This window comes from Lepisosteus platostomus, chromosome 17 (genome assembly GCF_059453375.1).
Source record: "Lepisosteus platostomus isolate fLepPlt1 chromosome 17, fLepPlt1.hap1, whole genome shotgun sequence".
Taxonomy (NCBI): domain Eukaryota; kingdom Metazoa; phylum Chordata; class Actinopteri; order Semionotiformes; family Lepisosteidae; genus Lepisosteus; species Lepisosteus platostomus.
Genome location: NC_142627.1, coordinates 9,560,327 through 9,587,652, shown reverse-complemented (window position 1 = coordinate 9,587,652; position 27,326 = coordinate 9,560,327). Strand labels below are relative to the sequence as shown.

The 27,326-nt window shown below is 40.5% G+C and overlaps 1 protein-coding gene across 9 annotated transcripts in view; it reads left to right on the top strand.

The window, feature by feature from the left end:
* Positions 1-27,326, top strand: part of sipa1l2a (signal-induced proliferation-associated 1like 2, genome duplicate a) — a 112,963-nt gene that overhangs the window by 64,979 nt on the left and 20,658 nt on the right. For 8 of the 9 annotated variants that reach the window (XM_088610676.1, XM_088610684.1, XM_088610680.1 and 5 more), the window contains 8 exons: positions 8,366-8,640; positions 15,672-15,929; positions 19,306-19,458; positions 20,764-20,873; positions 21,262-21,362; positions 22,863-23,251; positions 25,671-25,886; positions 27,129-27,182. In XM_088610676.1, coding sequence (XP_088466802.1) covers positions 8,366-8,640; positions 15,672-15,929; positions 19,306-19,458; positions 20,764-20,873; positions 21,262-21,362; positions 22,863-23,251; positions 25,671-25,886; positions 27,129-27,182 — 1,556 coding nt within the window. The remainder of the gene's footprint in view (positions 1-8,365; positions 8,641-15,671; positions 15,930-19,305; positions 19,459-20,763; positions 20,874-21,261; positions 21,363-22,862; positions 23,252-25,670; positions 25,887-27,128; positions 27,183-27,326) is intronic. The other variant, XM_088610681.1, reaches the window with a different exon arrangement.

Genomic DNA, 27,326 nt, shown 5'->3' with positions numbered 1-27,326 from the left:
ATCTTATCTGTGCACCGAGGAATGAATGGTTACACACAGGGCTGGAATTTCTTATTCCTATTACATAAATTTAGTATACATTTCTTCTTCCTTATATATCTGTAATAATAACAATAATAAATTATGAATAATTGCAGTATTTGATGAGGTAACTATTACAGTACAGACCGTTAACAACTCAAATTAAACTACATGAAGTTTGGCTAATGGTGATTTTGAACAAAAACGGTGTCCATTTTGGGAAGAACACAAGGTTTATGCAGTAAAATAAGAAAAATGGGAAAACAACAGCACCAGATTGGTTGCATGTGCCACATAACACTCTGAATCTTCGTTAATAAAATCTCCACAGCTCTTCACTCTGCATTTGTCTTGAGCCAGTTCCCTCTGCTCAACACATTCTGCCAGCCCTATTTTTTAAGACTGTTCAAGAAGATGAAAATAGTGGCTTCTTATAAGATAATTACTCTACACATCAATTTCCACTGTCCCTCTGCCATCCACTGCTAATGAGAACTGAAAAATACAGTATAAGTACCTATCAGCCGTGAGGTCTACAGCAGCACTAGTGATTCTTCTTTTTTCTGGCTTGTCAGTTACTCAAAGGGATGCTTAAGTTGGTGCATGAAATCCGTGGCATCTGGCTGAAGAAAGTAGTTTTCTGATCCAAGCCAATCATTAAAAAAGCTTTCCCCTTGATGTAGGAAATCTGGGATTTGTTTTACAAAGCTTCTTAGTGTGGTTATGTTTCACAGATACGGTTTAGTGATTCCCTTTGCGAGAGCTACATTTTGTTTTTGAGCGCTTTTATTTGCGAATAGTTTCTTTTATAAGGAACTTCTGGGAGGGGCTAAAATCAGGTGATCTTTATCCAAAATCAGTTCAGTGCGTGAAAGTTTCTTGTATTATCTGAATGAGAGTTTGGAAACTGACTTCTTTCTGATTATTCTGTTGAAACATTATCATTGTAAGAGCACAGTATGTTCTATCATATCGATGTCCTCAATACTTCAACAAGAAAATGTAAAGGATTAAAAAGCAACAACTAAGGTCCAGGCATGCAAATTAATGTTGCTAAATGAGCAATTATAAAAAGTGCCCCTTCTTGTTCTGTTTCTAAAATGCAGAATCTTCTCATGGGTTTTTTATATATCTTTTTTTGACTTATACATTAAGTGGTCCAAACTGTTCTTGATTCTTTTTCTGTATCGTGATATAGTGATGCATCTATGTAATTCTCAAAGATACAGCATGATTATCCATATGCAAAGCAATTACTCATGATTGGAAACACAGCTCCTTTACAGAGAACAAAGTTAAAAGTCTTTGTTTTTGATGGTTCTGGTCCTGCTTCTGTAATTGTCACACAACCAATCTCCAGTCTAGTCTGCATGAATGCCAGATGTAGTGCTTGCACACCAGATATGTTTATGCAGTCCTGTTCCTAACAAGGAAATGATTGACATTTATCTGCCACCAGTCCCAGCAGGACTGAGTGCTTTGTTGTTCTTCTTGATGAGGGCCTGCCATTTCTGAGACCCCAGGAGTAATATATGACATAGCAATATATAACAAAGCCAATCATCCAGTATTACATACAAGTTGAAAGTCTTGTCCTACATCCTGTTCGCAGCTCTCCGCTCTTTAATGGGTTTTCCATGTGTTTCCCTCTTCATTTCTGTTTCTTTGTCATTGTGGTTCTGAGCTACGGAAAGCATGACTTCTGCATGACTCCTAGTCTGCTTTTCAGAGCTGTGGCGAGGCAGCAGGCTCCCTCGAGTAGCGTCTCCTCACAAATCACACTCGTGCTGTGAAAATTAATTTTATTTGGCTTCCTATTCAGGCTATGAACTGCCTGACGAGCAATGTGTATGATTCTTCATTTCAATTTTGCAGTGTTACACGACGAGTCTTCTAAAATTATTTATGTGATTAAGCATATTAAGTGAATGTTTAAAAGAAGAGGTGGGTGATATGGTTACAGTACGTGGTACCACCATATTTCTTTTTCATTCCAAAAAAGTGAAAACTGGCCTGCACACTCTCACACACCCACGTATCGAAATACCAATTGAAGAACACCACATTTATGAGTAAGGCATTCTGCACTGGGGAGCGTCATCCCCGTTGTCAAGGTTACAGAATGCTCTTTGTCTGGAACATGAAGTAATTCAGCAGACATCCAGGTGTTAGAATGTTATTCATTGCCTTGAGGCCATTGTAGAGGTTAAGAGTAGTCCATTACAATATTCGCTGACTAAGTGGATATGGTGGATGAAAACTAGTACTGTTGAGTGACCTGTTCTGCAGCAGAGATGTTGGGCACAGTTAAATGACGTCTAGCCTACTCAGACATGGGAATAAAAATGGATCAGAGTCATAATCCCCCAGCTTGTTTCAGCCACTTGCTTTAAGATGAAGAGATTCTTAGACATCTAATTCAGCTGGTTTAGTCGTAGCTATTTGCAAAAGCAGTGAAGCAGTTTCTCTCTTCACTAAAACCCTTGGCAGATGATAGGTTATCTGAGGAGACTTTTTTTTTGAGTGAGGCTGTGCTTGAAACTTGATATGCTCACAAATATTTGCTATTTTTAGATCTGATTTCCCATAGCATTATTATTATTGTTGTTGTTATAATAAAACCTTGCTAGGCTTTGCCTTTTCCCCAGCATTACACAGGTGAAGTTTTCAAGGGAAGGTAAAGCAACATGAACCTGATTTGTACAGGTTGGGCTGATTACAGGTGAGTAAGGCAGGTTTCAAGATGTCTTTCTGTACAACTATGAATTAAGCACAAACAGGTGCTAGTCACAGTAAGACTAGTAATATCAGTGGTGCTTGGCCTTCTACCTCTAATAAATGGACTGTTGCCAGTCTTAAAGGCAGTCATTGAAGTAAAACTGTTCAAGCTTTGGCCTGCTTTAATTTCAAAGCCAAGTGTATTACTTGATTCATACGTAGGTGGCTTGTGTGAAGGCCTTCTCCAGATTTTTTTAACCCAGTGGAACCCGTTTTTTGTGAAACACTGAAAATCTTTTTGGATTCTTTTAGCATCTTTATGTGTGTTTTTAAGATGAGATTTGCTGTATTACTTTCATGAGGCTAAAATACTGTAATTCATCTCTTCCCTGTCTCCTGTGAGTGTATGCATCCAGCTTTTTTTTGCCAGACATACAGTACGAATTCATGATTTCAGCTGTCCCTTTATCAGGAGTGTCTTCTCATTAGCAGCTCTTCAGGGGGTGTGAGAGGACAGCTGAGCTGTTTGTGAAAATGGAGTCCCAAGCACTCAAAACAAGATCCTTTCTTCCATGCTCTGACCTCTTGTGTGCTCTATTCTAGTATTCTCCAATGAGACCAGTTCTGCTGTTTGCCGTATACTGCATGAGCCATCTTCATAAAGCTTTCATTGACTCACTTTATTTTCCATGTCAAAGTAACCCAAGTGGAGGAGTGACACAGATATTTCAGCCACCTAATTTTAGCATTAATAAAATGCTTTTTAATGCTTTTAAATTATTTTTAGCATCTGGAGTTGTTTAAAGTGATGAAAACGTTTTGATGAAAATAATGAAGAAAAAAAAAACACAGCCCTGTATCCTTAAGGACCACACTAATAATATTAATTCAGTGATGTACCTATAGTTTTGCTAAATCAGTGGGAAGTTGCACTAAGAAAGTGGTTTTTGAGAAGTATAAATGTTTTTTTTTATCTTTGTCTAGAAATTTGCTTTACTATGAACAACGTGGACCGAGTGTTTATCTTGTTTTCCTCAGACTTCCTGTTTTCTTCTGGAATCTGGACAATTTTGGGTTTCAGAGTCTTTCTCGTCTGATTATTAAGAGAACCATTGTTCATGGTGCTGTCTACGTGTGAGAGACCAGCATTTAGAATAAGTGTCCTCTCTTTAGCTTATACATTTTGTAAAGGCTGATTTTGACATAAAATTGCTGTTATTAATTTAGCTGATACCTCTATTCAAGGTGACTACATGAAGTACAGTTAATTAAAATGAATACTGTTCTCTGCATTGACAGCAGCATTGTTAATTAGATTTTGCTGGAGCCGTAGAAAACCCTGGAAAAGCCTGATATGTAAGATCTGAGTGTTATTTCCTTCACTGAAGCAACAAAACATATAAATCTTTATTTTGACCTGTTTTATTACATAATTAATAATCCCATTCAGTTTATTCATTAAAAGATGACATCCTTGCTCAGCTTTGGAACCAGTTCTGACAGCTGCTAACATGTGAAATACATATTTCCCTTCTCACAGGCCTGCAAAATCACAGCTTACTGTTTGAAATCAATCAATACATCTACTTTTTATGAGCAATACTGTCCTTCATAACAGTTTGCTTCAAAGTGCTTTAGAGAATGATATAGCAGTTAAGAATATTGTACAGAAACAGCTGACCACGTTGGCATGGGGGACGGAAAAACAATAACTCCCAGTGGGAGAGAGGAAGCCTCTGGGGGTACCGGGCCCAATCATTGCCCTCTACCAGCCGATGCATTTTTGGTACATTTAATGACTTTAGGCCCTGAACAGTCTCTGCTAACTGAAGGTTCGGGATCATGCTGTCCGGGGTCCGGGGTCCGGGCTCAGCGTGACGTAGCTGAGGTTTCCTGGGTCTGCTGTCCTGTCTAGTGTTTAGGTTTCTGATGTTATTGTCTATCAGGACATGGATATTCAATGTCTTATTCTAGCTCTGGGATCCAAGCATTGGGAATATAGAAAGATGAGAAAGTGGGTTGCAGTAACTGGGTGGAAGATCATGGTCTAAGGTGAGGAAAATGATGGAACAGACTTGGAACAGAACAGATGCAGAAGAACATCAGCATCCTTATTAGATAGCACAGGTATATTTATCTTTTCATTGGTGTGTTCCCATACCTTGACTTCAGTCACACCACAGAGGAGAGACTGACATGTCTTAGAATAGCGCAGCAATTAAATGAGCAAAAATGAATGAACATTGCTGTTTAAAAATTAACTGAGGACAGCAGGGCTTGTCAAACCGCACTGGCAGTTTACAATATCAATTAGACTCGTGTCATGCTCTTGGTATTACAATGTCCCAGGGCTGTTGCAGTGTGACACCAAACATCTAGCAGTTACAATAAATCGATAACTCTGAATTGCATCTCTTCAACGCATTTTGTATTTCAGGATTTAAGGAATTTTCCCTTTTGGGGAAGATTAAACCTCAAATAGATTTTGAAAGCCACCCATAAGAGATATTTTAAAGATGTCTGTTGAACAGTCAGGAAATTCTGTAACCTGGAGGTCTGGAAAATATGAGGGCAGAGCACCTGTGTAGAAGCACCTTTCCTGAAGCCAAGCTGAGGAAGGGTTTTCTGGTACATGACAGAAGACAAGTGAAATTCAGTGCCAGTGCTTCTTTGGGATTAACACAGTCTGGACCCCTCTATGCATCTTCTCAGATGAAGCATTGTAGACTGGCCATTTGGGTGAGGGCCACTAAGATTAGAACTGCACACTGGAGCTGTGCAGTTTTGGCACCAGCTGCTAAAGGAAATAATAATACCCTCTCTAATTATAAACCTTTGCTATGGTAGCTGACCCATCACTGTCAAAGCTAGTTGTTCAGTTGCCACCACTTGCTTTGAAGTGCTCTTGTGAAACGAGTGTCACTAATGAAAGGGTAATTAATGTGGGTTTACTGTACATCTGCCATGAATAAGATAACTATGGAGGTAATTATTCACTGCTGCACAAGGCATCGTTGTAGCTCATGATACTTTTTTCAAAGTGCTCTTAACAAATACAGACAAAAGAGGACAGTAATATTCATTGTACCATGACTCGAGACAATACAAGCATCCACTTCTCTCAAATGGATTCATCCTGTTTTCTTAACTGCTGCTTTGATGTTGTGTATGTCCTTGACTTTGTGTGCAGCAGAAGAACCAATATCAGTAGGAAAAGAGGTTTGTAGTCAAACATGTAGATATAGTCTAGGCAATATTTACCCTGATTTGGAATCAGTATCAGTAGGAAAAGAGAGGTTTGTCGTCACACATGTAGATATAGTCTAGGCAATATTTACCCTGATTTGGAATCAGTATCAGTAGGAAAAAAGAGGTTTGTCGTCGCACATGTAGATATAGTCTAGGCAATATTTACCCTGATTTGGAAGAACACAAAAACTTCAGTAATAGGACCAGGACCTAACCACAAGTCTTCTTGTAGTGAAGGGAAACCGGGTTGCCTTGGAGAGGTAACATAATGTGCAAACACCCTTTTCTGGGAGGAAACTGGATGGGACTGCAAGGGCAGCATACTAGCTGCTGCTTACCAGATGGTACAGTGAGGATTTAAGCAAAGCTGGACAGTTTAAACAACAATCAGTCGTTCTGGCAGCTCATGTCCTTCAGTATCAGTTGGTGCTGGTGTGCCGCCTCCTCCTGAATCCCAGCACTGGCCAGACGGCGTGCTCCCTTTTGTTTCTGTGTGGAGGCTTTTACGGCATCGTGTTTCAGGCGCCGCTCACCACAAGATTTAAAGGCTGCTGAAGCTGTGATGTAATGTGAGCCAGCCCAGATGTGAAAAGGGCAGGTCGCTTTGTAAAGCCACTTGTGCTGGAAAAAGAACAAATGGATACAATCCGACTGCGTAGGAGGTTCTGGGTGCTGGATACAGTAATTCCCCAATCAGGCCCTTGTTGTATACTCATCTGTCTCTTTCCATTGGGGATTTCTACTTCCTAATGAGAAACATTTTTGTGTAGGAATTGTTTATTGACTCGGTGTCCTTCAGCATAATTTTCAACATCATCTTTTGATTCATTACATGGGCTTATTTGTAATTTTGCCTGTTGACAACTAAACTCTGCTTAACTGGTATTATTTTAGGGGAAAAAAATAAACAGCATTTTTCGGCACTGCATGGCACTATGCAAACCTACAGAAATGGATTTAAATTTTTACTATGCAGGGTGGTACTGTATGTAGCTCAGTTTTTTAAAGGATGTCTGCAGCTTTATTGGGATGATTCATGGGCTGAAAGATGTTTCATATAGATGTACTGTATGTTTCTAATTGGCATGCACTTTCTGCTAAAGACTGTTATTTCTGATAAAATTAAATGGGAAATCTGTGTACAAAATGATACCAAAACATTTTTTTTCCAGTGGAAAATACATTTGGAAAGCACATTTGTAATGAATTGAATATGCTCATTAAATCCATAGCCGTAAGTAAAGGTTACCAGATGTGTAGTTAAATATAGAGCTGTTTGATTTCAGTTTCCAGCATGGTATAGCTCACTGTTGTACAAATGACCATGCAACATAAATGTGTTGTGAAGCAACTACGGTATGCTTTCAGTATGTGCAGTCAAGGAAAGTCTGTGAGCGGGAACAGTTCAGTTTAATACATTCCTGTACTTGATAGTCATGCTTGTACAGTACAGGTACAGTGTGTCATTTTACACAGTTAGTGAACAATTTCTTGTCAGAGATCTTTGTGTATCAGTGTGTGATAATATTAAATGATCCCTTTTGGTTTGGAGACACACTCATAAAGTTATTTGTGAGAACTCATCTTGCAGTTCCATGTGGAGACGGGCTCTGCGTAGGATTTGGTACTCCCATTAGTTGTTGAGTACTTTTATAATTAAGGGCACTAATCATTCATTGCATTTATGTTTGCACAAATAATTGACATTAATTGCACATGTGTTCATCCCAATGGACGTGTTTGCAGACCTCATGGAATGCATCGTTTACCAGAAGTCCTGCAATAATTAGAAATGCAGAAAAAAGGATGAATTTTTGGTGATAACATATAGCCATTAGATAGGAAGTTTTTTGTGAGTACATGTCGAAAGACGGAATGTCTTCACGAGAAATGCCCCTTACCTTTGAGTTTCTCTGGCCTCGATATAGCCTATAACTTCTCTCAATGGGAAAAGCTTTTCACAAAGCTTGGGAAGCTGATCTCTTTGTGTGTACAGCTTGCCCGAAAGCCTTTTTCTTGAGCGGTCCTCTGCTTGTTATCTGTAAACCTGCTGTTGAAAATCAACAGCCACGCAGGCCAGAATTGCCTTGAGCTACAGAGGAGCCTGCTAGACTCCCGACCTTTTGTTTCCTTTTAGGAAACCTTCTCTTAACTATAGCTTGCCCTCTTCATTGTTTGTGTGTGTGTGTGTGTGGGGGGGGGGATAATGTTTGCCATTGCTTAGAACTTTAAGCAGAAAAGACACCCAGATTAATTGACCTGAAAAGGAATCTCCATCTTTCTTTTTTTTTTTTGAAGGAAACCAAATCTCCAGAGATACTGACTTAACAATGGCATTTTCATTTCTCTCTCTCTTTCTCTCCCGTTTTTAATTTAGATTGTAACCAGGGGCTGTGAGACTTCAGAAATGACCCTCCGGAGGAATGGCCTTGGCCAGCTCGGATTCCATGTGAACTTTGAGGGGATTGTGGCCGACGTGGAGCCGTTCGGGTTTGCGTGGAAGGCCGGCCTGCGGCAAGGGAGCCGCCTGGTTGAGATTTGCAAAGTTGCCGTGGCAACCCTGACCCACGAGCAAATGATTGACCTCTTGCGGACGTCCGTGACCGTGAAGGTGGTGATCATCCAGCCGCATGAGGACGGCTCACCCAGGAGGTAACATACGTCTTTTTCCGGCTGGTCTCTGTGCAGAATCGTGAAAAGATGTGAAAGTGTGGATGCTACAGTGTAAATATGATCCTTCTGAGTATAAACGACAAACAATCTGCTTCTGCAACAGCGATTCCACTGAGTTAAGGACATTTTTGTGTTAACCACAGCGATAGGATATAGATATAAAAGAGTTTTTGTTATGCCTGCAGCACAGGTTGTTTTGCAAACATACTTTAAATAATAACACTCCAGAACCGCTAGGAAATTGAGCTGCAAAAACCAGGGCATGAGCTAACGTGATAAGAACAGAAAAACATTAAAAATGAAAGGATGCTGATTAGTTAGTAACTAATAAACAGCCATGCAGGCCAGAATTGCACGGGTCTGAAGTGGTATCCACACTTTGCTTTGAAGTGTGTTTTGTAAAGGTTGCATCTCTTAAACAGCATCTCTCCACATACTTGCTGCCATTGCGGTTGATCAAACTGTGGTTTGATCTTAGCTGATCAAGCTCATCAAACGTCTCAGTGTAAGATATTCCAGCTGTCCTGTTCTGCCAAATGATGTCATCCAAAAGCATACAGAATTTGTTTTTAAATGAAGACCTGGGACACTGCAGGTCTTGTTGTTTTAGAAAGGTTATTGGAACAGGATATTAAAATCACAATATTTTGAACTCAAGTTTCCTTTTTCTCCATTTCGCTTTCCCCTTAAATTGTGTCCAGGCACGGCTACTATCCATCATCTTTCATGTGGCAAGATATTACGTTGTGTGCATGTGGGACCTTGTCATCCACTCCCACTTTCAGTGTGTTAATTCACACACATGGTGATTCAGTGGCTGACCAAGCACTATGTTACAAAAGTGACTGTTGGATGTCTAGCTGAGAAACATTGGCGAATGAAAGAAGATAAAAGTTGTCGCTATTCTGTTACTTGTTTTACTTTCTGAATTTCAGATTCAATTAATCTATGTGGGAGTTAAATGTCAGCATTTTTTATACATCTGAGAATTTTATAGAGATCATCTGCCATTGTGGGACAAGAACTGATGTCCTTGAATCTTTAGTGTGATGATGATCAATAAAAGTACAGCTTTGTAAAACTTTTAAGACTTTTTTTTGTCAAGGGTCCTGCTCAAATGCTATTCTTATATGAGATTAGCAACACTGATTTTTAATGCTTGATTACTTCCACTTGATAAAATGACAACAGGTTTCATCTTGCAATGTAGTGGTTTATTACTTTGTATTAAATACCTGGAACTCTAAATTCAGCTTTATAAGCATTTTTTACAGAGTGCCATTTTACCCATGCAAGTAGAAAATTTAAACATTTATTAGAAGAAATAAAATGGTTTTCAAATAAATGTATCTGAATGCAAATCCATGTTTCTAGTTTGTAACATATTTTCTATAATATACTGATAATGACTAAGATAATGTCAAATTTATCAGAGTCTTAAAAGATACATTTATAAGATAGCTGCAAACCATCTGGTTTGAAAACTAGCAGACTCCTAGTCAGCGTTTCTTGCTAATGATAACAAGACAATCCACTTGATTAATGACATAACAATTCCAGTAGCATCTGAGAGAGTTTATTATGGATTACAAACAGCAGATTTCAATTTGCATTCTGTTAGTTATTTGTGCAATTATGTTTTAAAGTATTTGGTTTTTGAGAGCCTCACATTGGACAAAGACGGTGCTTGCTCAGAAAGGAATACTGCTGTTTAATCGTAATAAAAAGCAAAAACGTACAGTATACAGTACATTTAGTGATATAGCCTAGATCTTTTAATCTCAGACATTCATTGCCTTTACTCCTAAATTTTGGTTTAATTATTTTGCTTAATTTGGTGTTTTTTAGGGTTGGTAATAGCTAGGTCAATTATTTTCATATAAATTAGTATTTTCATATAATTTTTACTCATAACATTTTCTAAGCCCTTAACCAGGTACTTCAATTTGAATAACACCAAGCAACATTAGACAGATGTACTGTACCTTAAATACAAACAAGGACAGCCATTACCTTTGTAAACAAAGTGGTACCTTGCTGACTCCTGACTGGAGTTTCCGCCACTACAGAACTATATAATTTGATGTAGAGAGAAATTTTTCAGCAAAGCACCCAGCAGTTTTAAATATAGGGAGAATAACTGTTTTGTCGTCGCTCCTTCGGACTTGGGTACAACCGGCGGCAGGTGCGAGTGCAATTTTCTACACAAAACGTATCAGACAAGAGACTTAAAGAAATCTCCCAATGCAAAAATAACTGGGGAACCAGAGGGCAGGAGGACATAAATCTTTCCCCAACAATAGACACGACAGCTCCTGGAACTCGTCCAAGCCTTTTTTTTTTGCTGTCATAAGCAAATTGCGAGATTAGAGCAGCGTGTTTTGTGTGTGTGTAATCATGTTAAGAAGGTGATGCTTCCTGAGTCTGTTCTTGCCAGCGTGTTATTTATCTTGTGAATGCTCAGACAGTCGTGCCTTTGTCAGCGCTGGACAGTCCTGGGTCCTGCTTGGCCTTCCATTCCATGTGCCTGGTTCCTTCTTTGTTTCTGCCGCCTGGTCTAGCTCTGTAGAAGCCCTTGATCTGTGCTGGCTTTACAATGCTGACACCCGACGGTGTTCTTTTCGATTTCTGTTTTTGCTTCTTTTTTTCCTGGGGAAAAAAAAAACTATTGTGTTTGCTTAATCTTCCCGTGTAAGTGCGGGCCGTCTGTAGGGCTGGCTGAGGAATCCGAGAGGACTCTTAACTGTTTAACACAAGTGGAAAACCGTTCAAGTCAACAATGAGTGCTAGTGTTTTCAGCGTTATCTCAAGCCAAAGGAATTTGTGGGAAAATTCAAACCCCATTCACCCACTGGAAGCAGATAGACACACACGCACACACAGAACAACTCCATGTGAGGAGACAACCAGCCCAGCTGCAAATATTCACAGATGTAGTTTGTCAAAGACTTATTTAAAAAAAGCTGACGAAACCCAATGCAGAGGACATGTTTTTTGGGTTGTTTTTAACTATAGCACATAGACTCTTGATGCTTCCGTAATGAAGTCAAGATTTAAAAATAATCTATGTAAACATCCCTTTAGTAACAGTACTTGTCTGTTGCTGTGGCTGAAGATGTACAGTATGTCGGCTAGATTTGTAACATCAGTATTTTTATTTATGTGTTCTTTATTTAGGGTCTTTAACGGCTCTGGCCTTTTAAGGTTTTCAATGTGCTGTCTTGAACAAAATGAGATATGTATCTAATATTAGATCACCCCAACCAGAAAATGTGTTTATTTATGCAGAGAGAAGAATTCCTAATTATAACACTTATGTGGTTCCAAAAGGATTAATGAATGTATTAAACATTGTATGAATTTATAGTGTACCATGTAGTAGAAATGTACTTATTGGGACGTTTAGTACACAAATTGAGAAAGGCAGAGAGTTTGTGGATGAGCAGCATCTATTTAGTGAAACCACATTTCTAAATTCTAAATTTCTTCTTGCAATATAGTACAGTAGATAGCTTTTATGTGTGGTAGACTGAGAAACTGAGGGATGTCTATCTGTGATCTACAGTGGCATTGGCAAATTACACCAGTCCCTTCTATCAAAATGAGGAAATGGAAAAGAGGAATCTTAGCAGGAGAGAAACAATTTATTTGATCAAATTAAGTGTAAAGACTGAAAATGTGAAAGAATCTTGCATCTTCCCAGTGCTAAATAATATTGTGAGTGTAATAATCCAGTCGATTGATTCTAGGACAAAACAGGAGTGAGGAGGAGAAGATTGCAAAACTCTGTTTCATTTTGATAGAACTTTAATAATTCTTCCTGAACGTTTGCATTATGGTGATAGGTTTTACAGTTATCTGTCCTTTTTCAGAGCTTGAATATCAGATTATCCTGTGCTGCCAGATCAATGTCAGCATTGAGTTTGAGGTGGATGTATTGGCCTGTCAGCACAGCTAGAGTTAAGCAAAGACAAGGGGCCATGCATTAAAGGACTGGGCTGTCAAAATCACTTAATTGATTGCTATTGACAAATGCTTTGTAGCCTGTTACAAGCAATTTAGTTGGTCTTGATCTTGCCACGAAAAAGAAGAGCAATAGTTCAGCTCCATCCAACAGTAGCTACCATAGTGGCTCATGTATTGGCATGCCATGCTGATTTTGATGTGCACTGGAGCTGATGTATAATGTTCCTGGGCAGCAGCTAGTAAAAAAGGCTTGCTATAAAAGTAGTTTGTTCTGCAAGTTAAAGATGCGTTGTGTGATCTTCATTTCCATAACACCTAAAGTTGAGATGACTCAGTTGGCTTTCATAACAGTCATTGCTGCTCACTAAGTTTTGTACCCTTGAGTATTTGCCATGGTTAAAAGCTGGTCTCTTACTTGGAGATCTGGGATCTGGGGAAATTGATTCATAAGATTTGCTTGTATCTGTATAGCACTTTTTGTCCCAAAGAATCCTAAAGTGTTTGGCATACAAGAGGATCCGTTTCAATCCAGCGCTGAAGTGTGGTGCCCAACTGGTGGTTCATGGCGCCCGTTATATGGCAGTAACCCCCGTGCATTTTACTTGACACCTGCCAAAAGAAAATGGGGTTTTATTGAAATAAAAAGCATCTTTCTGGCTATCACAATGCTTTTACATCATATAATAATTAAAGGAAATAATGCTCTATAAGACTCTAATCTGATTTAATCACACCAATTTAAACACATTATGTTTACCTAACTCCCTTTCCCCTCACACTCACCCCAGAAATAACAATCTAGGAAGGTCATAGGGTAATAGGGTAGACCAGGCAATTAATAGGGTATAATGATGTGCCATACAGAGGTCAGACGTGTGAACTGGTAAACTCAGCATTGTGGTATTGAGTATGCTGCATTTTGCAGTGCTAACTGGAAACTGCAATTTGCATGGTATTAGAGGATCTATGGCAAAGTGTTGCAAAGAGCACCATGCCGAATTGATTGATTGGGAGTGATTGATTGACTCCTACAGTGTGCTCAAAGGCCACTTTTTCTTAGGGCTCTGGAACAACAGAAGACTGTTGAAGCTCTAGATTGTGAGGAGGTATAGAAAAGTCTTGCTGGCATTATTTAACCCATGTTGGAACTAATGAGGCATGGCAAAAGTGCTTTAGGGCTACGTGCTGGCTGTTTAATGGCTGGGTTAGCAACCTCTTTAAAAAGGGATTAACTACCCCAGCTGAAGTATTTGCCATCAGATAGGAACAACTCAGTTTATAATCAAAGCACTGCTGCATAGATGGCAGAAATTTTGAAATTGCTGACTTTTAATAGTTACATTGAATTGACACTTGCGAGAACAGGGAATTAGTTAAATCATTCTTCAGTGGCAGCATTTATTAGCATGAAAGATAGACGGGAGAAGAAGAAGTTAAAGAAGGACATGTTGTGTTTTCAACAGAGACCTGTAAAACACTAAAGGTATTGCAAACATACAATATACAGTATATGCATTACAATACACTACAAAAATGTTTGCTTTATACAGTATATCTTTTAGATTTTAGATTCTTCAGAAAAACTCACTTATCTCCAGTGATAATTTTATCTTTAGCACCTTGTCTAAAGAAACCTCGTCTTAAGCAATTTTGTTGGGCCAGAAAATGCGTCACAAATTTGACATTTTCAAAACATAATGATAAACAATGACAGGCGACTGTTTCACTCATGTAACAGTGGCGTGTACATACAGTAATTGATGTAAATCTTGTCATTTTTATCTTTAGTTTTAAATGTCAAACTGTGATTGAATACTCTTACATTCTTAATTCAAGAGTAATATTACATATTTTCTTCTTAACCCTGATCTTCCGTATGAGTTTCTTTCCGCACACAGACAAGTTTGTTTGTTAACCTCTGCAGTTGGGAACTGCTGATGAGCCAGATGTTGATACTTAAGCATGAAAACATTTAGCTGGGAAATGGGCAGTGAGAGAACATGTACTTCATGATAGAATGACTTCCCTGCAACAAGCAAATTCCTTTAAATGCAAGTTTGTTTCAAGTAATAAACATGAACTCTGTATCCTGCTGAGCTTGATAATAAGCCGGACCTTTTCTGAAGATGAAAGCCCCCTACGCTCTCGATCCCAATCAAGGACGCCACTTTGAAAAGAGCCGAATGTATATACATAGTGGCAAGCTCCCCTGGTCTAGTGGAAAATGGGGGGAAACGGACTATCAACTGTTTAGTTTCTGCTTACCCTGTCTTAAGGATGCAAACAGTCTTGAATGGTAAGTGGATAACTGCAGAGCCCGTGGGTCTGCAGAGTTGTGGTTAACGTGTGTCATGAGGTGTCATGAGTCTTACAGATTGATCTCCCTGTTGAGTGGGAATCTTCACAAACATGACTTACTGTATGAAGGAAATTCAGGCAGGCCATGGACTTTACGCCCTTTCACTGATGTTGTCCACCAGTGGTACTGGTTTCATTCTGACTGCATCTGTTCTTTTTGGCCGAGTCGTAATATTTCTCTAAACTTTGGGTATGTATTTTTCAACAGCCTTGGTTTCTAAGAAGTGGGAGACCAGTGCATACTTCTGGTTCCTGCTTTAATAGGGAAAGTAAGCCCTGGTGTGAATTGTTTCTGATAATTAAATGGTGCCCTGTATTTTTCCACTTGCTTTATTTTTTTCCTCCAATTCTGCCATTGTGTCTCTCTGGACCCCACTAGGTCAGCAGTAACCAAAGGGCAGAAGAAAATGTCTGATACACAGTGCTATGTGTTTTTAAAATGAGAGATGATCAGCACAGATATAATGTGTTTTTTTTTAAAGTAAATCCGAGTTGCCTCAGGCTTTTTAATGCTAATTAATCACACTGAGTTTGGAAATTAGATTTTTCACACATGCACAAACACACAAAGCGATGCTCTGTGGACCTGCTTTGCCAGCATACAGTTGACGCTCTGTTACTGCATCGTTGAAACGAGGGGGCAACCTTTAACCTTTCCTTTTTCTCCATCTCTGTTGCTTTGGCAGAGGCTGCTCTGAGCTCTACCGGATTCCGATGGTGGAGTACAAGCTGGACAGCGAGGGTACCCCTTGTGAGTACAAAACCCCTTTCAGGAGGAACACCACCTGGCACCGCGTGCCCACGCCTGCTGGGCAGCCCCTGTCTCGGGCCTCCCCCACCCAGGGCTCTGCAGACAGGCTCCCGTGCCAGCAGCTCCTGCAGCAGGCCCAGGCTGCCATTCCCCGCAGCACCTCCTTCGACAGGAAGCTGCCAGATGGTGCCAGGTACAGTGCAACTCCTTCCTTCCTCCCTCCTCTCCCCTCTCCCTTGCCCTTCTGTATTTCATCTAAACACTGCGAGCTTGGGGCTACTGTGAAAGAAACACTTCCTGCCTCACCAAGCCAGGTCTTTAATTTTCTCTACTGATTTTCTTTTTTTTTTCAGGGGGGGGGGGATCTTCACTGCGTTTAGGGCATTTAATACAAATTGTATGTGACTAGCATTTTTAGAGCCTTTGCAAAATCCACTGGTTTTCTTCAGTTTAAATTGTATTCAGTTGATAAACCAAGGTGACTTGCAGTACAGACCTTCCTCGCAGCCACAGCTTGAGGTTAGAAGAGCGTGACGTTCATGACTGGATAGATAAATAATAAGAAAATGAGAATCTGAGAGGCATGGCTTGGTTTAATAAAAATCAGCACCTTCTTGTGTTTCTTATATATTTCTATACAGCAGAAATGTCCTTTCTTTAAAAAAAAACTATATTTAATATTGTAACGCTTACGGCCGACAAGCACTGTGTGTAAGAGCAGGCGTACCAGAGCGGGTGACGTCACCGCCCTTCCCTGTCATAGCAGGACCACAGCTACTGGGCTGTGGAGAGATCTCTCTTTAGCTCACGGGGCTAGGTCGCTGCAGAGAGACGCGGGAGTCCTGGGTTCGAGCCCCGGACGGTGCAGGGGCCGACCAGATGCGGCAAGGGCGCCCGCCTGAGCCCCCGTTGCGTAACAATATTTTCAAAACTTAATAGCAACATACAGTATATTTTAATATCAGCAAGGGGACTGCTACCACACAATGGCACTTCAAAATCCTCTTGCAGTGTCCTGCTGGGGCATTTCCATTCTGACGTCTCCAAAAATCAAGCAGTGTTGATGTATCTGTCAGTTTTCTGTGAGAAATGACAGTACAGGGACAAAACGTGACCTTTCTATAGTGTAAACCATCTAGACGATGTATTTCAGCTTGTCAGATTTCACATTTTGAGGTGGCAGAGATGTTTTTTTTTTCAATAGTGACTTTCATATTGATTTCCTCCAGGGTGTAGCTCTGAAACAGTATAAAACCATTTCCATATGCGATTCAGTTCTGAAATGGCAGTTTCTAAATTTCTGAATATACCAGTGTGAGTGTGTCCTAATCTGTGCTCCTTGTAACATTTATTTCCATTAGGGCACAGAGAACCCCTTTCAATGTAAAGTAGAAACCTGAGGGATATTGTCACAGTAATATGAATGTATGGACACAAGTTCAGTTCACGATTGTGACAGCTGTTTCCTTCCATTAATGTGGTAAATAGATTTGGACAGATTTAAGAAATGTATTAGCAATATTGCAGTAAACCTTAAATAAATATCTAAGTGACCTACCTTTCCAATAAGGAATATTTACATGGTTGAAAGTTGTCCAAGGGCATATAGAAATTGCTTAGGGGCATAGCCACATGTTCCATACTTTGTTTTTGTTATTAAAATTAGTAATGATTAGCTCTTGAAGTTCCCAATTAGTGAAAACAGGTCTTACAGTTGCAGTAACATTGCTCATTGCATCACGTTTAATGGTGTGTCATGACAGAAGTTATTTTTCAACATGGTCATCATCAGATGATGTAGAGTCTGTATCATTGTCAGTCTTAATTACCTTCTGAGCATTATTAAGCAGTTTACACGCGTTCATAATTGTGGCTAACAAATTGAATGGTAAGGACACAAAAGACTGTTAGTGGAAATACAATAAGTGAATGCATACAGCTGCTTGATGGGTTTGATCTTGAGCAGCCCAGTCAAAAGCACATCTGTCCCTTTAAATAATATCTCCAAAGTAGTTTAACTAAACTCTCTTTGTGTGCTGTGGTAACATGATTCTTATTGCACTGGAACTGATTATTAAACCACAGGAAAATTAACTTCATTATTCGTTAATTACAAGTTACCGTTCTTATTTACCACACAACAAACCATTGGCGCCAGAGTGCCACCTACTGGTCTGCCAACACTATAGCAGCCTGTTTTGGCTGTCTCCCATCCCAGTACTGATTAGGCCCTTCCTTTCTTCCTTTCTGGGATTTAATGAGATCAAGGTAGAGGGCATGAACAATACCGAACTTGCCACTCTGATAAAGTACTGGGTAACTCTATATAGTAACTGTAGCTGGGATAGAAGATTAGTTCTAGGGAGAAAATGCTCAGTAGCTCTTTGCACAATTGTTTCCATTGGTGAACTGCTTCCTGCATTATCCAGAAATTGTTCATTCAGGTCCATCACTGCTTTTTACTGTTCTTTCTTTTTACAGCCTAGAATTCTATCCCACGCTAATTGAGATTTAAATTCCCATGTGGCTGTTCGCTTTCAACACCCAGTGGCTGTACATGAGAGTCTAGAACATACAATTGTAGGTCTCTGGCCCTCCTAAAAAAGATTGTGTCATTGTGCCCCATGTTGTCCCAGCTCTGTGACCTTGAAGACTGTCACTGTATTTTAGACGGCATCAGTGCTTTTAAGAGTCTCTGCATTCCCAAAGCTGGTGCCTGAAGTACGGAGTGTCATGTTTCACGTTGGGATTTGGAACATCTCTGTTTGGTGATACTGGGAGACACAGTTAGTAGCTGCTATAAATAGGATTGAGCCATCTGCTTTGAGCGAAAAATATTTCCTTCCTTCGTTTTAAATGCAGCAGGAACAGAAGAACTAATACTGATTTATTGCAGCCTTTTTTTGTCCTTTTTTCTTCTTCTGAATGCCACATATCCGAGGAGCAGTAAAATTCACACTGAAAATTTGCAAAGGGCAACAGTTGGGCCATCTTCTACTAAGAGTGAATGGAAATTACAATTTAAAATGGCTAATTTAGAGTGACAGCAAAAGATCTTTGGTGCCTTGTGCTATTTATTTCCTTTCTGTGACATGATGAGATTAGATGATTAGAAGTCAGTATGATACAAGATACTTGTTTACTGTGTCTCAGCATTAGAATTGCAGAGAATGATCTCAGCTGTAAACCGTTTATTAGATCTGTATGAATCTCACTATTTTATAAACTGATTATGTACTTGTAATTAATGTTTGTTTATTTTATGAACCAAAATTAATCACTATGTTCAATTGCTGGAGCTGAACATCTTGATTCAAGTGAGAACCTAACGTTCTCCATTTAAGTGATATAACTGAAGCATTTTCTGTTATGAATGCATTGCACACCTTTCTTTTATTTGGAGTGTTTACGCATCTGTGAGTTAGAAGGTGAAAAACAAAAGTACCTGACTATGAAAGGGGTTAGAAAGAGTGCACATGTCACACAGTGGGTAATTTAAGCTTTTATGGCATCCTGCCAAAGGTGACGTCATAATACAGTAAATAATGTCATTTTGCTCTTGTTGCCAGGGCACTGCAAGATGTTGAAAACCCTCAGATACCTCAGTGCAATAAAAACGATGCCAACCAGCACTATAGGAGCTCTCCAAGCAACCAGTCCTCTTCGAGTGACCCTGGACCCTGTGCAAGTAGCAGCTGGACACAGCAGACAGGATATGAGGGGTAGGCAGACAGTGACACTGTATTTTAGTAACATTTCCTGAGTCAGGGGTTGTCGCTTTCTGTCGTCTGCGAATAGCAACTGGCTATTTATACGACAGTCCGCCGACATTTGGCACATGTGCTACATTAATATTCTCGTCGGATCTCTGGATTCACACAGGAGCCATGGTAGCCGCCTAGACAGGTCTGGCCTATGACCATACTTTTTTTCCCCTCTGAGGATATTTTTACATTCATACCTGGGCCCCTTTAAGAGTCATACCTTCCAAGGGGAAGTGGGACTTGGGAGATTACTCCGATCAATTAAAGAATGAAGTTTCAAAAGTGCTTTTTCCTCCATTACACTTTTTTTAAGGATGGTTAGCAGGTTGTTTTCGTGGGTTTGCTGTGCCTAGGCGAGTGGCCTTTTCCGTAGTCTCTGTGTCTCTCCTTTATTGCAGTAACAGGAGGTGTAGGACACTGTGTTGCATGTGGTGTGTTCCTGTTCTAGACTCTTCAGATAAGCTTGACAGTGTCCCTGTGAGTTATCTTTGAGTGGATTAGGCTGGCAGCTTAGCATACTGCCCGTCTGCTGTATCTGTTACTTTATAACTTTATCTCTCAGCACACCCTATTAAAACTTGAAATAGGTTATAGGATTAATTTAAAGCTCTGTCTTCTTCAGGATGTAGAATCTGTTTTGTAGGTAATCTTTCAAAAGCAACAGGATTTATTGAGGAAAACATTTTCCAGTTAAGTTAACTCTATGTGCCATTTCATGGAAGTCAGTGAGAGTTTTCACTCTGGAAATAAATCAGCAGTCCTATGCAGTACATTGTGGTGGCCATATGTGTCATTGGTTAATCCTGCTGTGTATTCTGAAAGCCCCTTTAGGATTATAAGAAGTGAAACATTATACCTATATACCTAATTATATCATGTTGCATTGAATAAAACAATATATCATATATTTAACAAATGTTGTGCTAGTTCCATTGTAAACTAGAATTAAATTAGCTGCATATTGCAAAGCATATTAAGTTGAAGTGCACCCAGTTACGTCTGTCACATTTTGTAGGATACCTTTAAAAACAATTAAAAACAACTAGAATTACACAAATTAACATTTCAAAAAAAGCTTGAAATCTGAAATGTCACCTGCAAATAACCTTAAATATCATGATGTCATGATGTACATTTGTTTACTGCTCATGGATAGTTATTAATAAAGATAAAGTATTGTCCACTTTCCAGTGGGGGTACAGAAGTGGTGCTTGGAGCAAGAAGGAAGGCCGCCCTAACACGCCTTTCAATGTTGGTATCTAGCTGCCAGTCCCCTGTACTACATGAGCGGTCAGCTGATACTCCAGGCAGCCACACAGAGGGGGAGGGACTGAGAGAGCGTGAGCCCACGTTAGAGAGAACCCGGTCTGCCGGTAAGCCTGTCAATCACTGCAATGCACCCAGAAAACACTGGAGCCATCGATCACATTGCTTTTGGTCACCAGGTTCTGCTTTAAGGGTCAGTGCAATGGTTGGATGTAAAGTGCCGCTCGTCTAACACCTGACTGGAGAATCACACGTGCCTGTAACTGTAAATCATTGTCTGTAAACCGCTGGAAAGAGTCAAGGAATACATTTACTTGCTTGTTATCTTTTATTTTTTGGGGAAGGGAGTATTACTGCAATATCACTTAGAAAAGCTACGCAGACATATTTTATATCTCCTGGCAAGAGTCACTCCTTTCATTGAACACTGACAAAACAAGAGAAAAAATAATCTGAGCCCTGGAACCATCAATATTGGACGTGTTTTATTTGCAGAAGCCAAATGGCACATCCCCTCCACAAAGATCCTTAATTCGCTGAAGGACAGAGGCCCTCAGAAGGAAAGTGGAAAAGACTCCCCTAATAAACTATCCAGGGTGAGTCTCATTGTTTCCTTTTAAGCTGTGTGTTACTAATAATGATGTTCAGTGTCATATCGGGGCCTAGGATAATTCATTTTCAGGTCTCAAGTGTGTCAGAGGAAGTGTTTCTGCTCAGCGCAGACTGCCACTAAAGCTTGTGATTTCACTTGTCAGGTTGTGGTATCATTTGCTTTGATATATTAGTCGAGAAAAGGTCACTGTGCCCTTGTTCCTTGTTGGTGGTGCTTTTGCCATGAGTAGTGAGCTTTCTGGCAGGATGGCATTTGTTTATCAGTGAAGCAACTCTTCTTTTTTTTTTTAATTGCATCTTTTTTTCCTCGTTTTACAATTGGATTTCGTTTTCCATGGAAAAAAAAATAACATTGATTGCCGCGTGCCTGAGCGGGAAGGTCAGCCTTGTTTTTGCCAGTCCCAGCATAGGGGAGGTGCAGTCTTCTGAACTGGAGGGCACTCGCTTTCATTTTGTAAGGCACACTTAGTAGAATCTCCGAAGTATTAGTCTGTCTTGTCGATCGATCGAACTGTAATTCATCTCAAATGTGCTGAGATTTCCACTGCCAAAGTCTTAAACTCATGATAATGTTTCCTGACATTGTTGACTTGTTTTCATGATTTTGGGTCTAAAATAAGCAACATTATACAGGGTTAGAAGGCTTTGGTAGCCTAGAATGCTACATTTTGGACGTGACATTATTTTTAAATAGCATGGCAGTGTGGGAAAGCACTCCAGTGCCAGCATGCTAAATTTAGCTGTCACTTAATTACAGCTTTCAGTATGGAATCAGGGCTTTGGGTTGTAATAATTTCTTTAATGTTTAGCCAAATAAACCTTTGGATAGCTTTGATTCTTTAACAGCTGTTAGGGCTTTTGTTTTAGAGTACAAACCTTTTTGATCAATACTTCTTAATATGTATGCTTAATTGGAGCTCATAATGAAAGTGCAGGAGAAGGATCAACACCAACTTCCACCAATCCAGCCTTCTAGCCTATAAATACTGTCCCAGAGTCCGTCACACTTGCACCCATAAACCGCCAAAAAACGTTTCAGTAAAATTATCATGTGAGAACATAACAACATAGGCATGGTTACAAAAAAACAGCCAATTTTCTGCCCTTCTAACCTGTTTGGTAGTTAGTAGCTAATTAATTCCAGCTGTTTCTTGAAGAAAGGCAGGTTATTAGTTTCAGCAACATGTCTGAGCAGCTTGTTCCATACTCCCACCACCCTTAGCCCAAACGGGTGCCTTCTGTTCTCCTCCTAATAAATGCAGTTTCACTTAGTTTCCACCTGTGCCCAGTCACATTACAGGGGTTCTTCTGTATCTCCTGAAATTAACAGTAGTGAAGCATCTCAAAGTGAAGTAACACTGCCAGGCACTTTTGATTAAATACCCGTGCGTGTTTCTGTAAAATCTACTGCACATCGAAGTGGCACGGTATGCCCCTTGTCCACGCAGCTGGTTCCTGCTGACATTGATGTAATATCCCCTCAGACTGGAGACCAGAACTGCTCCAGCCACTCCAGCAGCAACACCCTCTCCAGCAATGCCTCCAGCAACAGTGACGACAAGCACTTTGGCTCCGGGGATCTCATGGACCCGGACATGCTGGGCCTGACCTACATCAAGGGGGCGTCCACGGACAGCGGCATCGACACGGCCCCCTGCATGCCAGCCCCCGTGCAGCTGGCCGGGGGCCGCGTGATGCTGCAGGGCCGCGGGGAGCCGGTGATCCAGTGGGGCGGGCAGCACCCAGAGGAGCTGGAGCCCGAGGAAGAGCAGGCCAAGCTCTACCCGCTGCAGGGCTACGCCTCGGCGATGGCCTCCGGCCACGCCACAGAGGGAAGCGTCGGGGACCTCAGCGAGATATCCTCCCACTCCAGGTAGGCATGTGCTGGGACGGCGGCGGGAAATACTTGCATACATATGCGCCCAAACGCACACATGCGTATCAATCATAAATGTTTCTGTGTGCAGAGTGGGGTCTCCTTAGCGTCGTATGGCAGCCCACTGGAGCTCAGCAGTGTGAGCCTGGTCAGTCACAGGATGGGAGACCTCCTGGGAAAAACAAAGCTTGCTTGCATGTGTTAAATAACAGCCTGTAAATACATTGAAACAGTCATATGAATAAGCCTAAACCAAAACCAATAATGAATTGATGTTCATACATAACACAGTTCTTGCTGTAGTCACCCTCCGTCTGTGAGGATATCATGTTGCTTCTCAGGATAGATACTGAATATCCTAAGTACGGTATTTCCTGCCTGTCTCTTGATAGTAACGTATATGGTCAAAGGCATGGTAAAAGTACCCTGTCATTTGGGTCACCTGTCCCTTTGGTCTTCATTTGCCTGAAAGGTGAAGATGCTTGAAGAAGGTGGATGCTGAAGTTGCATCCAATACAAGCTGTCTGTCTGACAGCTCTGCTGATAAACTACACCCAGTCCTGTTGGTTCATCAGGGATATGTTCCAGAACTGTCCGTGTATAATGAAAAACGTTTACCGGGAACATAATACAGAAAAATGTTTACAGAACATAAATATAGCACTGCAGTTTTATATTATTAAAAGGAATATTATAGAAGTGAATGGTAAGATTTTACCTCCGCAGTTACTTTCTGCAATAACCTGGTAGATGTAAGAAGACTTCAGATTGTACACTACATGACGATCAAGGTGTTAATGGTGGCAGTAGGTGAATCTGAAAGTGATTGTGGTGGTGAATTTGATGACGAAATTGCACAGTATCGGATCACTGTTGTACATTTTTTATCTACGTTTCGGCATGAGTAGACGAAGTATATCACCAAAATGCCAGCTAAAAAGCAGAGAAGGTCTGCGAGCGACCATGCCGATGCAGACCTCATAAAGGAGGAGAATCATGCTGGGAGAGATGAGATGTGTAATGAGGAAGAAAACGCATGAGAATTTTGAATTGAGCCTCTGTCTGAGAGTCTGAGAAGCTTTGGGCCTCTGAGAATGTTCTAGAAGCTTTGGGCCTCTGAGAATGTTCTAGAAGCTTCAAGAATGCCTCTCTGGCCAGGCTGGTCTAGATATCACAAGTACATGAAACCGTGGGTTGGGAGGAAAGGGTATAATCAACCACAGCACCCCCTTCCCTGTTCATCTGCCCTGGTGTTGTTTAATTGTTGCCTGAGACTCTGGCATTGTTGAGTCAAACAAAACCTCTCCTTCCTCGAAGGCAGCTGCTCGCCACCTTCCTCAGTGCAAAACAGGCTGGGCGATAAAGATCTGGATCAATGTCCTGTTCTTCTGTTCATGTTCCTTTCCCACAAAACATGGTTACCCTCCCCCACACCACTGTGCCTGTCGATTGGAGACTGCAGGTTAAACTTGGATGACCGTGTCTTGGTCTGACATCAGTTCAGGAAAACTGCTGAGTCTCAGATTTAACTACTTAATGATACAATACTGAAAGACAAATATTGAGAAATATAGTATTTCCAAACAGCAGCTTCATGGTGACAAATTTAAAAACCCTAAAAGTGTCAAACGTGGAGTGCTTCGAAGTGGCAAGGTAGCTTGCTGAGGGTCTTGGCATAGGTTATAATTTGCTAAAACGTAAGCACATTTAAGCCACACCAAGTTGTGAATATTGTGATAATATAGTTAGAGTGGTATTTCTGTGGGCATTTATTAACAGTTCTTCATTTACATTTTTGTGTGCTTTGGTAAAGTAGCGTGTTCAGCAAATTATAAGCTGACACATAATTTTCTCCCGAATGTATGTGAATATCTCTGGTCCTCTCATTTGCTGATAGCAAAGATCCTGAGGGATTTTCATATGAAGAACAACAGAATGATCTGCTGTAAATAAACCCAGGCACAATTGTAGATGATTGTGACCTGTTATAATTTTTAAAAACATGTTTGAGTTACAAGTGTAACATAAGTCATAAGTCAATATATTCTCCCATTGTCCTTCATTTTTTCAAGGGTCATGCTAAAAGGTGTGCTGTAGTCCTTGCTATATATACAGTATGAGAGCACAACACAAAGTAAAAATATTACAGCCTGGATAATTCCTCCTGGATAAATATCCACATGCAGAAAGGTGCAGACAGGTTTAGCAAGATGCAGCTGTCTCCAACTCCAAAACTGGAGGTAATAATAATAATAATAATAATAATTGCTTACACTTATATAGCGCTTTTTCTGGGCACTCCACTCAAAGCGCTTCACAGGTAATGGGGACTCCCCTCCACCACCACCAATGTGCAGCATCCACCTGGATGATAATCCCTCCTCCTTCCTGTGCCTTTTTTTCCCCATCTGACCAGTGGCTCACACCACTCAGGGAGCCCCTCGACTCGAAGTTCAAAGGTCAGTGCCTCCCTGGACACCTCGAAGGTCTACATCGTCTCTCAGGGCCCTGCGTCTCCAGGGGTGGGACCAGACGCCAGGGCCTACGTACGCCAGGGGGCTGTCAGCAAGTACCTGATTGGCTGGAAGAAAGCTGAGGACAGCCCCCCACCTGACGAGCCAGAGTGTGAGAGGTGAGCATGATCCCACCTCTATCCACTTTCCAAGCTTGCTCATATACATGTGCACTGCTTAAGTGCTTCAAGTGGTCAAACAGACACTGTTTCTCTTAACTTGGACTTACATCGCCATTAATGCAGAAATAAATCCATTCACATCTTTGAATACAGCTGACTTCTCGTATGAATTTATGTTTTCTCTTTTAGCTGCTTTACAGTTGTGCAGTTCCGAATAATTAAAATGATCCCAAAGCAAATGACTTACTTGCTATAAAGTGTTGTTTAGCAGGTCCTGCTGTGCTTCAGCCACAGGAATATTCTGATGCTGTTACAAGAAAGACCTGTTTGATACTGATGCCACTGCAAGATGCACAGTAACTAAGATCTTTATAAAAAATACTGTGAGGTTAATTATGAACCTAATGAACAACCACCTTTAAGGGCAAAAATGTGTATTATTCTCTAAAGCATTTTCAGCTACTAGTATTTTTAAACTTGGTATATACTGTACATCCATGATTGAATCAGACAGCCACATCATAAATAAGCTCCATAAAAACCCTGACATAGTACACTTGGCACATGTCTCTTCATATTATTGATTTGAATTTGAAGCAGCATCTCAACAGGCTGGAGGACTCTGATTATATAGTGAAATTGCCAGTGGGTCTGTGCATTGACGCTTGAAAGAACAGAAAAGTTTTTGTCTTCTCAAAATGGGTTGAAATTCTGTCTTTTGAAAAATTAATACAAAGATACATACGTTTCACGTCTTCGATAAGTACAGTTTGCCAGAAGAGTTTTGCGCTGTTTCATTCCGCTAGTTAACCATGTAATAGATCATTTTTCCATCGTATTGTAGTCCTTGGAAATGGAATTTCCGAGATAATGTCTGTCTGATAATACAGTAGGTAGATAATTCTTTCAGTGGTGGAACTCTAAAGCTGATCTTTTTATGGAAAATGCTGTTTTGTTCAATATTTACTATACAAAAAAAAGAAAATGCACTATTTCGCTAGCTGCTGCCTTGATTACTCAATTAGGGCCATTTTATAATTGATCCCTTGCCTAGAAATGTGAACTGTTGATGCATCAAGTTTATGCTCTAGAAAAGAGAAATACAATAAATGTACAGTAACTTGTTGTGATTCATTGTGCACAGTATTCAACCGGGCCATTCAAAGCGGTGCAGAAAGCCAATGACAATTTTAGAGAGAAACCGATAACTGACATTCACTGTTTGTGCTCTTATTGCAGTGGTTCAGAAGCATTGTTAGCTTTTCTCCTAAAGGCACTGTCGGATTGTTCCAGGTACAAGGCTTTACCACTTAAACTGTACACACCCTCCCCTGAGCCTTATCTAAGTGGTGTTTCCATTGCACCTACCTTTCCTGGTGCTAATAGTATTCCAGCGTATATCACTGACTCCATAGCTGTGACATTCCTGTATATCAC